General features: G+C 38.7%; 1 protein-coding gene across 12 annotated transcripts in view; it reads left to right on the top strand.

Moving 5' to 3' along the window:
• Positions 1-16,573, top strand: part of CSDE1 (cold shock domain containing E1) — a 39,556-nt gene extending 22,983 nt beyond the window's left edge. For all 12 annotated transcript variants that reach the window (XM_077950563.1, XM_077950576.1, XM_077950578.1 and 9 more), the window contains 14 exons: positions 279-360; positions 684-812; positions 940-1,065; positions 2,026-2,238; positions 4,194-4,334; positions 4,421-4,585; positions 7,741-7,848; positions 8,446-8,621; positions 9,510-9,622; positions 10,845-10,964; positions 13,825-14,003; positions 14,819-14,982; positions 15,843-15,975; positions 16,354-16,573. In XM_077950563.1, the coding sequence (XP_077806689.1) occupies positions 279-360; positions 684-812; positions 940-1,065; positions 2,026-2,238; positions 4,194-4,334; positions 4,421-4,585; positions 7,741-7,848; positions 8,446-8,621; positions 9,510-9,622; positions 10,845-10,964; positions 13,825-14,003; positions 14,819-14,982; positions 15,843-15,975; positions 16,354-16,401 (1,897 nt within the window). In that variant the 3' untranslated portion in view covers positions 16,402-16,573. The remainder of the gene's footprint in view (positions 1-278; positions 361-683; positions 813-939; positions 1,066-2,025; positions 2,239-4,193; positions 4,335-4,420; positions 4,586-7,740; positions 7,849-8,445; positions 8,622-9,509; positions 9,623-10,844; positions 10,965-13,824; positions 14,004-14,818; positions 14,983-15,842; positions 15,976-16,353) is intronic.
• The last annotated feature ends 49 nt before the right edge of the window (positions 16,574-16,622 follow it).

The following is a 16,622-nucleotide window of genomic DNA, read 5'->3' on the forward strand; positions in this document are numbered from 1 at the left end:
CCATGTGTAAGTTTGTAAAAACAAATCTTCCAACAACAGTCCTAGAGAAAGATGACCTATATATATATTTGCCAAATGTAGAAGGCTAAGGAGTTAAAGTCCTTTGCATATAAAGCCATATGAAAGTAATCAAATGTCATAAACCCTGTATTTATTCTTAGTGATGATAGAATTATTGAAGCCCCAGGAAACTAGTTTCTTTAAACTCATATCTAAGCAAGCCAATACATTTTTAACCCGTGTTTCATTCCTCCTCCCTGCAATTATTTTTTTTCTAGTACTGGTGCTGTAAGTGCTCGCAACATTATGCTGTTGAAAAAGAAACAAGCCCGCTGTCAGGGAGTAGTTTGTGCCATGAAGGTAAGTATTAAATTTGAGAATCTTGAGTTTTTCTTTGGCCATTTGAAGTGTTGTACTTCAAACTCCAGACTTTTTTTTTTTTCTTTTTTATCTTTTCCCTTTAAAAATATTTCACTGTTAGCCTCAAAAGTAGTCTCTTAAAATTCCTTGGTTGCTAATACATTGTCTTCTTTAAAATTGGCTGTTTAATTGATAATATTAGATTGTACCAAATTATACTATTGTGACTACAGTATAATTTTACAAAAATTATTGGTTTTAAGTTGTAATCCTAAATTTGTACAGAGTGGTAATAATGTTCTTGGTTTTTTGTTTTGCTTCAGGAGGCATTTGGCTTTATTGAAAGAGGTGATGTTGTAAAAGAGATATTCTTTCACTATAGTGAATTTAAGGGTGACTTAGAAACCTTACAGCCTGGTGATGATGTGGAATTCACAATCAAGGACAGAAATGTAAGATAGTTAACTTGATCTTTGGACTTTTAAGATCAGCAGTGGTTTATGTTTTTAAGAAACACTTAAAATTATGTGATTCTTCCTTCCCCTGTGCCCCCACCACCTCCAACCCCTTCTGATTTAGGGTAAAGAAGTTGCAACAGATGTCAGACTATTGCCTCAAGGAACAGTCATTTTTGAAGATATCAGCATTGAACATTTTGAAGGAACTGTAACCAAAGTTATCCCAAAAGTACCCAGTAAAAACCAGGTAAATAATCTTTTCCAGGAGAGTCCTATTTCGCCTCAGTAGTAATAGAATAATATGGTATGGTATACTGAAATTTTATCTTACTCAGTTAACATGATAGTGGAACAACTAAGTACCTCTTGTTATGTATAGTTAAACTAAAAGAGAAACCAGATTTACATCCCATAATATGTTTTTTGGTGTTTTGTGGTTTTTTTTGTTTTTTTGTTTTTTTTTTTTGGAGACAGAGTCTTGCTCTGTCGCCAGTCTGGAGTGCAGTGGCGCGATCTCAGCTCGTTACAGCCTCAGCTCACTGCAATCTCCGCCTCCCGGGTTCAAGCGATTCTCCTGCCTCAGGAGTTGCTGGGACTCCAGGCATGCGCCACCACGCACAGCTAATTTTTGTTTTTTTTTTTAGTAGAGACGGGGTTTCACCCTGTTGGCAAGGATGGTCTCGATCTCTTGACCTTGTGATGCACCTACCTCGGCCTCCCAAAGTGCTGGGATTACAGGCATGAGCCACCTCGCCCAGCCAAATATGTATTTTTTTTTTTTTTTTTTTTTTTACTGGGTGATGAGAAAAGACCAAAGAAGAAAATGCTAATTAAATTGGAAAGCACCTGATTGGATTAGACTGCAGTTCAAGTGTACATTTGTTCCCTCTTCTGCCCCTGCCCCACCCCTCCAGTTTATTTGTGGGGAAGCTGAAGACACAAATGGTGTCATTGCTGGGAAAATTCCTTAAATAAAATTTTTTGGTACCAGAGTACAGGGTCTTAATAGCAGTGTTGTAATTTTATGGTTGACTCATGTGACCATAGACCATGAAGCTTTCACATTGGACTTATGTTGTCAACACCTTTTTTCGCTTCAGGAAACTATGTTAAAAATAACATGGGTTTACTATGTGTTCTTCTTGTTTGACTTAGAACTAGGAAGGATGAGAAATCTCCAGCTAAAATCGTTTTTCCTTCTCATCAGAATGACCCATTGCCAGGACGCATCAAAGTTGACTTTGTGATCCCTAAAGAACTTCCCTTTGGAGACAAAGATACGAAATCCAAGGTGACCCTGCTGGAAGGTGACCATGTTAGGTTTAATATTTCAACAGACCGACGTGACAAATTAGAACGAGCAACCAATATAGAAGTTCTGTCAAATACATTTCAGTTCACTAATGAAGCCCGAGAAATGGTAAGTGTTGGATATTCCTGGATGTGTATCTAATATGTGAAAGCCAATGTTATATTCAAGTTTATACTACTAAATTAAAAATGTTTTTAAGTTAAATGACCCTAATGGGCATTTACCTTGTTAAGGTGATTAAGAATCATACACATTTGATTAGTCTGGGTTATCTCTGGCAGTTATCTTGGAAATATATGTGAAAAAATTTTTGAATGGAAATCTGGACAGGATTACTAAGGTATTGTTAGAGTCAGTGATTCTCTGGCCCTTAATATGAAGAGTAAGAAAATTCAAGTTCATCATTGTAGAAAGTAGATTTTCCCAAACTATTTCCTAAGACATTTAATCAGTGATGGTTTCTGTTTTTAGGAAACACAATTCTCCAGTGTGGTCCAGGGAAGCCGAAAGATTGGACACCCATGATCTAGACACTAGATCACACATAAAATACACTTAACACCAATGATAGCTGATGAGCTTTTAAAAAAAAAAAATCTTAGGCGTGGTGGCTCACACCTGTAATCCCAGCACTTTGGGAGGCCGAGGCAGGTGATCACTTGAAGTCAGGAGTTCAAGACCAGCCTGGCCAACATGGTAAAACCCCATCTCTACCAAAAATAGAAAAAGTCAGCCAGGTGTGGTGGTGGGCGCCTGTAATCCTGACTACTCAAGAGACTGAGACAGGAGAATTGCTTGAACCCGGGAGGCAGAGGTTGCAGTGAGCCAAGACCATGCCATTGCCCTCCAACGTGGGTGACAGAGGGAGACTCTGTCTCAAAAAAATAATCGCAAAAACATCTCATGTTTTAAGAAGGTTTAAGAATTTGTAGTGTTGGGCCATGTTCAGAGCTGTCCTAGGCCACAGTTTGGACAAGCTCGCAATTAAACCAGAGTCAAAAAGGTTTCGTTTTGGCAGAACTTTGCAAATTGTTTTTAAAGAGTTTGTGTCTGGGAGTGGCATTATACCAACCAGAATTATTTCCCAAACATGTTTTATGAATTCACTTTCTCAGACATAATTTACATTTAGTTATGTTTGGGATCATACCATCTACACTGTAACTCAGTGTTGTCAGTGGAACTGGGTACATTGAATGAAAATTTAAGTTTCTTGAGGTTTTTTTGATCCTTTGCCTTTGAAGAACTGATTGTATTTGACATAGTGTATTTAACTTTAAAAGTTTGTAAGTCTGAATGCGTGATTTTTTTTTTTTTTTTTAACATTTTCAAAGGCAAGATCTGTTTTGCTTTACAGTATGGAAAATATAACTTGGCTACCATCAGGACATAGCAAGGATTAAATGTCAGAATATTGTTTAGGTCATATTTAAAACTTACAGAATTACTTCTGCAGTGAGCAAATATGTAGTATGTAATACAATAGCAGATTGATAATTTGTGTTCATTGTCTCATTAAACATGAGTACCTACCATGTTCCAGGTACTGTTGATACAATAGCCCTTACAAAGCTGATGATTTAGTAAGAAGGAAAAAAAAAAAAACAGGAGAAAAGATTTTGTATGTTTTATTCTTCAGATGTAATTTTAACTCTTTCCTGGGCCTAAACTCATGCAATTTTTGAGGTAGAAACTAGAGAATTGCCTTTGTCTACTTTGGAATTATGGTCTCTAAATTAGTGAAGTTTCTGGAAATTATATTGTCATTAGGCGTGGGCTTTTATGAAATACATGGTGTTCATGTGTTTATGTTCAAATGTGGTGATTTTTTCTAGTGCATATTTGCCAGGAAGTAGCAACTGGGGAGTCTTAGAAAATTGCTCAGGTTACTTTGTTGAAAGCAATGAGTTTGTACTTAAGTGAGAACAGTTCAAATGTGGATACAATATTTGTGTCACATCAGAGAAAATTCCTGATGAATTTAACTTGATGGTGGTTGTAAAGTTGAATGTTGCCTTACTTGACAAATTTCACAGCCAGTGAAAATATTATTTGGGTTTCAGGGTGTGATTGCTGCCATGAGAGATGGTTTTGGTTTCATCAAATGTGTGGATCGTGATGTTCGTATGTTCTTCCACTTCAGTGAAATTCTGGATGGGAACCAGCTCCATATTGCAGATGAAGTAGAGTTTACTGTGGTTCCTGTGAGTTGTTTTTGAGAAAACTTGGGAGGTGTTTCTTGATGCTTTCTTTTTCAATTGAAAGTTAATTTTGTTTTATCATTTTTTAGGATATGCTCTCTGCTCAAAGAAATCATGCTATTAGGATTAAGAAACTTCCCAAGGGCACGGTTTCGTTTCATTCCCATTCAGATCACCGTTTTCTGGGCACGGTAGAAAAAGAAGCCACTTTTTCCAACCCTAAAACCACTAGCCCAAATAAAGGCAAAGAGAAGGTAGGTTTTGCGTAATCCAAATTATTTTTGTAGCTCTTTATTCCTCTTCTGCTTTAACGGCACATGGTTAATGGAGCACATATAATGAGCAGAGTTTGTCTCTTTCAGAATTCTCTGTCATATTAACAGTGAACTAAACAAAGTAAGGTTTCTTAACCTCAGGATTATTGACATTTTGGGATGAATGATTCTTTACTGTGGGGAATGGGATGTTTAGCAGCATCTCTGGCCTCTACCCACTGGAAGTTGGTGTTCTGATCCCTTTTCCCTACCTCCCACTACGACAGCCAAAAATGTCTCCAGACATTGCCAAATGTCCCCTGGGAGGCAAACTCACTCCAAGTAGAGAACCAATTATATAAAATGATAGTACTGTCTTCCAGGCAATTTAAAACTTTCAAAGTTGGGTATCCTCAGTTCACACATTTAAACTTCATTTTATTGAAAAATCCCCTGAACAGGAAATATAAAGATGTCTGAGATGAATTCTCCTTTCAAGTTAATAACAAATTGAGAGAGTTTTATAGAAACAAGTAATTCATACAGAATATAAAATATTGCTATTGAAGATCAGCGATAGTGCTCTGGTGAAAATTAACTGGTAGGGTATGGGATGGTTTCACTAATAGATGGAGACAGGAAAGAGCATTATTCACAGAGTAAAAGTACAGATGAGAAAAATTCAGGGTTTCTTTAGGAAGCAATGAGTAACTAGTCTGACAGGAATTTTTTGGGGGGTTTTGTGTATGGGTTTTTGTTGGTGAGGGAGGTTAGGAGAAATAAGGATGAAAAATCAGGATCCGGCTAGACTGAGAGGGTGTTGATTGCTTCTCTAAAGAATTTAGACCTTGTTGACGGGCACGGTGGCTCATGCCTGTAATCCCAGCACTTTAGGAGGCTGAGATGGGTGGATGACGAGGTCAGGAGATCGAGACCATCCTGGCTAACATGGTGAAACCCTGTCTCTACTAAATATACAAAAATTAACCAGGCGCAGTGGTGCGTGCCTGTAATCCCAGCTACTTGGGAGGCTGAGGCAGGAGAATGGCGTGAACCCGGGAGGCGGAGCTTGCAGTGAGCTGAGATTCTGCCACTGCACTCCTGCCTGGGCGACTGAGCGAGACTCCGTCTCCAAAAATTAAAAAAAAAAATTTAGACCTTGTTCTGTACTTAAAGGAAAAGATCTCTTTTAGATAATGACATTAGGTATGTGCTTTGGGAGAGTAATGGCAGCAATATGAAGCCTAGATGGGATGGAGAAAGACAAAAGATGAAAAGGATTACTATGAAATTACTCGGATAGTTAAGGTAGTCCTTGAACTGGGCACAGAGATAGTGGCTATAGACAAGTGAAGGTACATAAGAGATACTGGAAAGTCAGTCATGTTGTAATTTAATAATTACTATTAGGCAGAAAGAGCAAGGCTAGTATCTTGCTTATCACTTACTGTAGCTTGGGAAATTATTTTACCTCTGAGCTTCAGTTTTTAAGTTTCAAAAATGATTGTGTAATAGTTTAAAAAGCCCTCAAAATACCTAGCTCATAATAGGAATTTCACATGTGACAGATGATACTGTTAACAAAAATAAAAATAACTTCAGTTGGGGTTATTTTTAATAGCTCTGCTTCCCAAATGTGTGGCAAAACTGGCTTGATGAAGAGAGCCTTTGTGTGAGACTCTTCCTGCCGTTTTTGTTTTTTGTTTTTTTTGTTAGTCCAACAACACCCTAGCTAGTAAATCCTATGTCATCGTGCTTCTTACAGTATATAACATTTACCAGTTTATGAATCTCTCTGCTGCACTGGACTCCCTCAGGGCAGGGATTCTCCTATCTCTAATATATTTGATGTATAGTATATTGTCAGCTGTTGACTGGATGTCAAAGTTGATGAGTTAAGAGCAAAAGGTGAACAGTAAACTTTTGAGTTTGGTTGTGGAAAAGTTGATGACTTTGGAGTCAGACCTGAATTCACTGACATTGTTCTTAACCAAACTCAAATCCTCTGGGTTATTTTGTGCTGGGTTTTGTAACCTTGGTAAGGTTTACTTAATTCCTCAGATTTTCCCAATTTGTAAAATGAGGGAAAAGAGAAACTTTGGAGATAATTTTGTACAAGATTAATTTGATAATACATAATACCTGGTAATGTTGTAAGTGGTCAGTAAATCTATAACAGTTATGGAAGGAGTGTGATTGGTAGAGGAAAATGAAGTGGTTTTGAATATGTCATAGTTTGTAATGAGGACTGGAGTTGAGGAAGGAAGTCAGGGCTAGAGTAGGGATGTGGGCATTATCTCCATAGAAATGTTGAAACCATAAAATCAGTATAATTTATGTAGTTGCTGTACACTGTCGTTACTTCACGTGTATGATTCAATACGACACACCTGAACTTTCTTAGAATTTTATTGTTTTTTATATTTTTAGTCAAGTGCAGTAGTGAGAAGGGGGGAAAGAGTAGAACAAGGAAGTTCGATCTGTAACGGACTGAATGATCAAGATAACTCGCTACCTTCAGACCAGCACTTAGACTTTTTTAAGAGTTAATCATTCTTACATGTAAGACGATTGAAATGTTGCTTCTCCTTGAAGTCTGGTATTAAAACAATTGTTGAAATACTGGTATGTCATAATTTTTAATCACCTACTTTATATCAAGTGCTTGAACTGTACTAGATCATATACCAAATTCTTCTGCATTAAGTATAATGATTGACATTACGTATTAAATACCGTGCAAGGTGCTGTGTGCTACTAAAAGAGGATACTTCGGCAGCTTCTTTAGAAAATACTAAAGCTTCTTGCCCTATAGAATTTCTGCTTCGTTGGAAGTAACATGCCCAGTTTAATTTCTGATTGGCTATGAGGAGCGTAGGTGTATTAAACATTTTCAGTAAGCTTTTTTCTCCTCAATAGCAAAAATTAGATTCTTAAGATTAAAAGACAATTAAAAATTACAGCAGACTGAGCTAGTCTTAAGGCAAGACTACCTTTTATTCATATGAATAATCTGTTATTAGAAAACCCTGGAATAAGACATTTTTACAGCTGTATCAATCCTTTGGCTCAAGAATCTGTAAGAACTGTAGTTGCTTTTATTGGTTTTTGTTCTTGAGATTGTTTTCATTCTATTTTTGACTGCATCTCTTTAGGAGGCTGAGGATGGCATTATTGCTTATGATGACTGTGGGGTGAAACTGACTATTGCTTTTCAAGCCAAGGATGTGGAAGGATCTACTTCTCCTCAAATAGGAGATAAGGCAAGATAATTCTGCTTATTCGAGAGAGGGTTAAGAGTTGTCATCTTAATCATAAATCCTGCAGGATGGTTCTTCAGATTTTGTCAGGTTTTGCTGAAGTATATTTTGTGTTTAAGAGAAATACATTATTATCTTCCTATTTGAAAGCAGCTTATTAAAACAGTGTCTGTCAAGCTCTTTGTTAATCACAGCCTTGTTAATCTAGCTGTTTAAACGTCAGATGAAACATGCTTAAATAAAGTTGTTATTGGTAAGAAAGTTAAAACAGTTACTACTGAAACATTATCAAAGTAAAAGCACACCAAAGATTTTACATCTGTTCATTTTTTATTTCTCATACTTACTATGGTTTTTGGATAGCCCTCTAAAGAAATTAAGAATCTATAAGAAATACAGACTGAAAGACAAAACTTTGATCCTTTGTGAAAAATGGGATGAGACATAAATGTTTTGGTGAAAATCAATTCCACTGGAGTAATTACAAAGGATATTTGGAATGAAAAGCATGCGCTGGGGGAGTTATAGGTCTTGTTTTCTGAGTTAAGGACATTGGTGTGGAAGTGATATGGTGTTAATGAGCACCCTTAATTTTCACAGGTTGAATTTAGTATTAGTGACAAACAGAGGCCTGGACAGCAGGTTGCAACTTGTGTGCGACTTTTAGGTCGTAATTCTAACTCAAAGAGGCTCTTGGGTTATGTGGCAACTCTGAAGGATAATTTTGGATTTATTGAAACAGCCAATCATGATAAGGAAATCTTTTTCCATTACAGGTAAGGTGTGACTTTCAGGAACTTACAGCTAGCTTACCATCTATTCTTTGCTGTTGCAATAAAAAACATTTAGTATTGATTGATTATACTTGTTGAGGCCCAGATTTCGTATTTGTAGAATTATGCCATGATATAAACTGAAGTTAATCACTGATCTCTATATACAGAGCACGTGGCCAAAAGAAGTAGGCCTGTGCCTTCTTGTTTTACGTGTTGGTACCATAAGGTTGGCCATTTGGTGTATAATACAGTGGTTAAGAGTAGGGGGTCTGACTGGGTGTGGTGGCTCATGCCTATAATCCCAGCACTTTGGGGGCTGAGGCAGGTGGATCCCTTGATTCCAGGAGTTCGAGGCCAGCCTGGGCAACACGGTGAAACTCCATCTCTACAAAAAGTACAAAAATTACCTGGGCGACTGAGCAAGACTCCATCTCAAAAAAAATGGTGGTGCATGCCTTTAGTCTCACCAACTCAGGAGGCCAATGTGGAGGACCACTTGATCCTCGGAGGCAGAGGTTGCAGTAAGCTGAGATTGCACCACTGTACTCCAGCCTGGGCAACAGAGTGAGACTCTCTCTCAAAAAAAAAAGGGGGGGCTCTTAGAACCAGACGGTTCAGCTTTTGAGTCCAGGCCCTGCCACTTTATACCTGTGTAATTTTTACCAAATAACTTCTTGGTATTTTAGTTTTATTATCCTGAAGTTAGGGATAATGTTACCTCTTCATGGGGATAAAGGATTAAATGAGTCAAGACATAGAAAGTACTTAAAATGGTGTCTAACATGAATAAGCATGCCATGCCATGACTGTTACTGTAAAATAAAGGCTGCCTGTTACTGTTGATGTTTATGGTAATGTTTAGTTAAATGTCATTTCCTTTCTCCTTAGTGAGTTCTCTGGTGATGTTGATAGCCTGGAACTGGGGGACATGGTCGAGTATAGCTTGTCCAAAGGCAAAGGCAACAAAGTCAGTGCAGAAAAAGTGAACAAAACACACTCAGGTAATAAATTGTGACTTCTCATTCAGCCTGTGCTTTTAAGTGGGAGATAAAGGATGGAGTAGTAGAAGGAGATGAGGCCTAATTATTCTCCATCAGTCATTCTCATGTGCGATTCCCTAAAACAGCAGCATCACCTGGTTACTTATTAGAAATATATATTCTCTGACCCTGTCCCATACCTACTGAAACTCTGTGGGTGGGCATTCTGTTTTAATAAGTCCTTTACGTGATTCTGGTATACACTGAAGTTTGAGAAGGACTGGCCTAGATATTTTAGGTAATTTGCTTTATATTTTCAATTCATTGTCTTTTAAAAAAATAACCCCAAGATAGTCAGCTGTGGGTAGTGGATGTCTGTAGTCACAGTTACTTGGGAAGCTGAGGTGCGAGGGTCGCCTGTGCTGGTAGGTTGAGACTGCAGTGAGCCATGATCCTACCACTGCCCTCCAACCTGGGTGATGGAGCAAGACTGTCTCACAAAACCAAAAATAACGTCATGATACGTATACATCTCCATGGAGTAGGGAAGAGAAGCATTTCCCTAGAAGACCGTTTTGAAGAGGAATGAATCTAAATGTGAAAAATAATGGGAAGTGAAGAAAATTAATTGTAATTTAGGATCTCTGACTTTAAAAGACCTGCAGCTTATTTCTGGCTCTCATCTAAACTCTTAAGTGTGTGTTATTGTTTTAGACACTGGGGATACAGCAGTGAAGAAATCAGATACATCCCTGCATTCATTGACCTTATTTTTTGGTGGAACTGGGGGCAGACAGTCCCAGTTGGGGCAGACGAGGTGTAAAATACTGTATATGATGTTTAGAAAGACAGTAATGCATGTAATAAGGATGAATCAGGACAGTATATAAGTATTGGGATTTGCATTTTGGAGACCAGGAAAGGCTTCTTAAAAAGTGACATAGGGTCACCTGGAAAAAGTAAGAGATCAAGGCATGTTTTATTTATGGAATACTTCTTAATTCCTTAAACAATTTTATTTAAACAATTCTATTTAGGAAAAGCAGGCATTTTGGTAGTTGAGAAGTATTTAAAGTCCAACAGCTGTTTTGAAAAATAGAACTTGGCTTCGGGTTCCCTACCCCATTTCAATAGCAGGCAGCCAAGCTACCCTGTTAACATCTGTGTTATTTGTTGCTTGCTTGTCTTTCTGTACAGTAGAGATGAAATAAAATTGAAAGATGCACATGCCTTTGTTTTGCAGTGAATGGCATTACTGAGGAAGCTGATCCCACCATTTACTCTGGCAAAGTAATTCGCCCCCTGAGGAGTGTTGATCCAACACAGACTGAGTACCAAGGAATGATTGAGATTGTGGAGGAGGGTAAGGATCATCACTATCAGGCTGTTAGAAATTTGCCATAACTTCAGATGAGCACCTATAAAGTTTTAAAATACCGTGCTCATTGCAGTTGTTTTTAGGTTAAAACTGAATTAAGGAAAAGTGACCTCTCTCATGCTTGCTTATTTTCATACCCTTTGAAAATGAGGTCAGTCTGGATTTAAGTAGTGAAAACATGACTGCTTTGTGAGCACATGACTGATACATGAGCAACTATGAGTTATATTGAGATAGACCTAAGAACAAAATCTGATGCCAAAACATTTAATGTTGAGTGTTACGATCAAATATTCAGTTCCTTCACTAGTATTTAGATCGGTAACCATTCAGTTCTGTATTTTTGCTTCCTGTAAAAGTTTACTGTTCTGCCCCCCCCCCCGCGCCCCCCCCCCCCACCAGACTACACATATGTGCATAATCTGTTTCTTAATAGCTAGAGTTCTATGAGGATCCTATTTCTCGTTTCTAGGTCAGGGTTCCTTTCATTCTCTACTTTCTTGTTTTTTCTCCCTGCTATCTTCAAGAATTCCCAGAGTTCAGTGCAACTGTTCCTCTAGCAGTCACCATCAGAAAGACCAACTTTGTGTGATCTGTATGCATAAAATAAATACACGATAGAAATAGGAGAGAACTCTGTAGATGATTAGGATAGCAGAGTTACATGATGGTGGAGTAGATGAGAAGGCTTGAGTATTCCAGCCAAAGATGATGGCTTGGTTTACAAAGAAAATAAAGTCCTTGCATCATCTAAGAGTCAGCGAACATAAAGTGGTGAATAGCAGGTCATTTGGGAGAAGGAAATGAACCTTGATAACCTATTCCTTTACCACATGGGATTCTTAGAATTTCTGTTTTACATAAAACCACTATTCCCCCACCTCTAAATATGAATTTTTAAACAAATGCCATGACAGCACACCCCTGAAAAGGCCATGGGAGTATAGACTACTACTTTAACTCACGATATGATATCAAATTGCCTTTCCACCTCTTCCTAACATGCTGCTTTTACTTCCTTTTGCATCCCCACTTCCCAGTCCACTCATTCTTCAGCACTGGCTGTGGGATATAGTCCAAAGCAAGGGTTTTGTTTAGGCATCTCTAAGCCTGGGACTAGACAGATTACATTTTCCCACTTGGTAAGCACTAGCTCTTTTATTCAGTAACACAACTGTAACTTATACTAAGACTTTTAAAGTTGGGCAGACATAGATCTGGACACTGTTCTAGCATTATAATCTTGGACAAATAACTTAAATCTTTATTAGCTCAGTTTCTTCATCTTTAAAATGGTAATACCTTCAGCCTTAGAAGGTTCTATAAAGTATGAATCAGTATGTGCATCATAAGTGGTAATTATTGATATTGCATGAGGTCAGACCAGCTTCCTCTGATCACTCTTCCTCATGACTTGATCTCTTCGGATTATCTCCTCAAAGTTTTTTGGTTGCTGTATTTAAAATAAAAAGTCAGCTGGGGCCGAGAGTAGGGGCTCACACCTGTAATCCCAGCACTTTGGGAAGCCAAGGCAGGCGGATCACCTGAAGGTCAGGAGTTCGAGACCAGCCTGTCCAACATGGTGAAACCCCGTCTCCACCAAAAATACAAAAATTAGCCAGGTATGGTGGTGGGTGCCTATAATCCCAGCTACTTCGGAGGCTGAGGCAGAAGAATCCCTTGAACCTGGGAGGCAGAAGTTGCAGTGAGCTGAATCATGCCACTGAACTCTAGCCTGGGCAACAGAGCATGACTCTGTCTCAAAAAAAAAAAAAAGGCCAAGTGTGGTGGCTCATACCTGTAAACCCACCACTTTGGGATGCCAAGGCAGGCAGATCACTTGAGCCCAGGAATTTGAGACCAGCCTGGGCAACATGGCAAAAACCTGTCTCTACAAAAAATACAAAAATTAGTCATGGTGCGTGCCTGTAGTCCCAGTGACTCAGGAGCTGAGAGGTGGGAGGCTCACCTGAGCCCAGGAAATCAAGGCTGCAGTGAGCCATGATCGCCACTGCACTCCAGTCTGGGCGGCAGAGCGAGTACATTTGCCTGGATGCTGAATTGTTAGGCAGCTGAATTCTTTGGCATAGTTTATATCTGTAGCCTGCACTGGGCTCCAGGCAACTTTATACTGTAGGGCAGGGCTCAGCATACATGGTGGCCTTTTTTTGTGATCACAGCCACAACCATCTGTTTACATACTGTTTTTCGTTGCTTTCTCACTACAACAACAGAGTTGGTTAGACAGGATGACTTGCAAACCTAAAACATATACTATCTGGCCCTTTAGGAAAATGGTTTTTGATCTCTGATCTGGAAAAAGGAACCTATGAGGGAACCAGAATTGGAACAAAAAAAGGAGATGGGGTGTCAGGTTTATCTAAATTGTTTTTGCCTATGCCTGCCTAGTTGTTTACTGGCCGATTGAGTATGGGACAAAAATATTTTTGGCTGGTTGGCTCATATTGTGAACTTGAGAAGAAGATAGTCCTGTGAATATTATTAGCAACCCATAGTGCTTAAAATTTAGGTAATGGGATTGTAAATGACAGTTTTTTGTTCTTTTGTGTTTTTTTTTTTTTTTTAAATTTATAAATGCAGTTTAAAATTGTTCATCAGCTAATAAAGTATTGATGAGCTGTGACATTCTCATTTGGTTCCATGGTAGTATTTAACATTTGGAATTTCATTTAAGCTTTAAGGTGAAACTTCTGAGTACTAAAAATAGATATATATATATTTTAGGTAACATAACACATTTTTAGCAACTATATAAACTTTCTAGGATCATCAGCAGAGGACTGTTGTGAAATACTAGCCTTTAAACTTTGTACCTGTTTTACAGGCGATATGAAAGGGGAGGTCTATCCATTTGGCATCGTTGGGATGGCCAACAAAGGGGATTGCCTGCAGAAAGGGGAGAGCGTCAAGTTCCAATTGTGTGTCCTGGGCCAAAATGCACAAACTATGGCTTACAACATCACACCCCTGCGTAGGGCCACAGTGGAATGTGTGAAAGATCAGGTAAGTGCCAGCATCTCTGTATCTGAATTTGATCCTTCTATGAGTTGGTAACCAGAACCTTCAAATTTTTTCAGCCAAGGGGAAATCATCAACATTCATTCGTTTTTGTATTTCTACTTTACCTTTTTTCAGTCATTTGAGGTAGCTTAATAAAAACAGAAAACTACACAAAAAAGTGACTATATTAGCAATGAGAAAGTAAGATTGGTATTGGTAACTAACATTACGCAATGGGGAAAATAAGTTTGGGGTGAGATTTCCAGAATAGAAGGACTGTATGGTTTTGTACACTTTTGCTTAGAACTTCTTTTGCATATCACACAGACACAGAAACCGTGTTCGAAAGTACTTAAAAAATAAGCTTAGGGCAAACAGACTTAGTCTTACTACTGAGATCTCAGGGAAATCTGAGTCCTCATAATGTTTTTCGTCATCAGTACAGAGAATAACATTTTGTATGGCTGCTTCATATACTGCTATAACCCAGCTTAATTCTAGAGGGGATCCAAACAATATGTATGTTGAAGTAACAACTTCCTGATGAGTTTGCTTAAATCAAAAAGCTTAGTTCATAATGTATGAAGGAACAAGGCAACTTTTATTTGTTTGGTTCAAGTTTGTGATATAGTGAATGGCACTTTCAAAGATACATTTCTTCCCTGACAGGTTTTGCCACAGGCAGCTGGACTGGAGTATCAACATTAATATCATGTTTTATACATCCTTTTATATAGGGGCAGGCATTGTGCTTCACTCAGAGTGAGGTGTGGCATGTCCTCTCTTTTTTACCTACTTTTTTTTTTTTTTTCCCCCAGTTTGGCTTCATTAACTATGAAGTAGGAGATAGCAAGAAGCTCTTTTTCCACGTGAAAGAAGTTCAGGATGGCATTGAGCTACAGGCAGGAGATGAGGTGGAGTTCTCAGTGATTCTTAATCAGCGCACTGGCAAGTGCAGCGCCTGTAATGTTTGGCGAGTCTGGTGAGTTGTTGTTGTGGTTTGATTAGTAACTACCCTGGAGTGTCTCAACTTCTGTAGTCTCTGTTTTATCACATTTCTTTACTTTTCTGTGCCTTGTTTTTTCCCCTTTTGCCACTTTTTATTTACTTCCTCCTTCTAGTCTAATACAAAAAGATTGTGTAGTACATGTTTTTTAAAATTTTTGCCAAATTCCTTTCCTTCCATTAAGTCATTTCTAGGTTATATGCTACTTAAAATTCTAATACTTTAGTCATCCTGATTCATAATGCCTCTTTGCTTCTCTGCCGCCCAGAGACACAGTCTCACAGTCTGACTCTGTTACCCAGGCTGTAGTGCAGTGGCGCTATCACAACTCATTGCAGCCTCAACCCCCTGGGCCTAAGCAATTCTCCCACATCAGCTTCCTGAGTAGCTGGGACTACAAGCATGCGCCACCACACCCAGCCACTTTTATTTTTTGTGGAGACATGGTCCCACTATTTTGCCCAGGCTGGTCTCAAACTTCTGGGCTCAAGTGTTCCTCCTGCCCTGTCCTCTCAAAGCACTAGGATTACAGGTGTTAGCCACCACATCTGCTACCTTGTTTTTTATGCATCTGTGGAATGGGTCATTCTGATTGCATTCAAGTCTAGGGTCTGCAAATGATTCCTTCCATTCCTATTAAGCTGGAACCTTGAGTTGGGGATAATAATACATAAACAAACTTGTCTATCTTGTCTTTCTAGCTAGGTAGATGAGGCAAGAGTCCCGTCATTAAAAGTGAGTCATTTGGGCAGTTAGGTGGAAAACACACTCCTTTGCAAGTGCTTGCTGTCTGCCTACCAAGTGTGGTTTATTCTCGTCTTTTGACTTCATTACAGTGAGGGCCCCAAGGCTGTTGCAGCTCCTCGACCTGATCGGTTGGTCAATCGCTTGAAGAACATCACTCTGGATGATGCCAGTGCTCCTCGCCTAATGGTTCTTCGTCAGCCAAGGGGACCAGATAACTCAATGGTATGAGGGCATACAAGGCTTGGGGGAGGCCAGCTGATAGACCTACATACAATATGTGGTCCTATTTAAACTATAGGTCAGGAAATGAAGCAGGGAGACTTGCATATTGCTTATAACTAGTTAGGACTTTCTACACATTGGTTCAGCCCGTAACCTAATGGTTGCTTACAGTAAGAAGCACATTTCTTGATGCTCTGAAGATAGTTTAGGTAATGGGTCAGGAGGGCTTACTGTGGATTTTCTCCTCTAGAAAAGAATTAGTAGTACATAAGATGATTAAAAATAATGCTTTTGTAGTTTCATTTCGGAATAGTGAATGTACCGTGATTGTTGTGCACTCAAATCATTAACTGCAGGGTTTTTTTTTCCCCCCCACAGGGGTTTGGTGCAGAAAGAAAGATCCGTCAAGCTGGTGTCATTGACTAACCACATCCACAAAGCACATCATTAATCCAATATGATCAAGTTGGGGGGAATCTGGTGAAGGGTTCTGAATATCTCCTTCTTCATCCCTCCCGAAATCTGAAATACTTATTCTATTGAGCTATTACACCAGTTTTAACACCTTCCTCGTGTTATGTTTAAAAAAATAAATAAATTTAAGAAAACCATTTTAAAATAATGCACAGTTGCAGCCTGGAAAACTT

The sequence above is a fragment of the Macaca mulatta genome, chromosome 1, assembly GCF_049350105.2.
Source record: "Macaca mulatta isolate MMU2019108-1 chromosome 1, T2T-MMU8v2.0, whole genome shotgun sequence".
NCBI lineage: Eukaryota > Metazoa > Chordata > Mammalia > Primates > Cercopithecidae > Macaca > Macaca mulatta.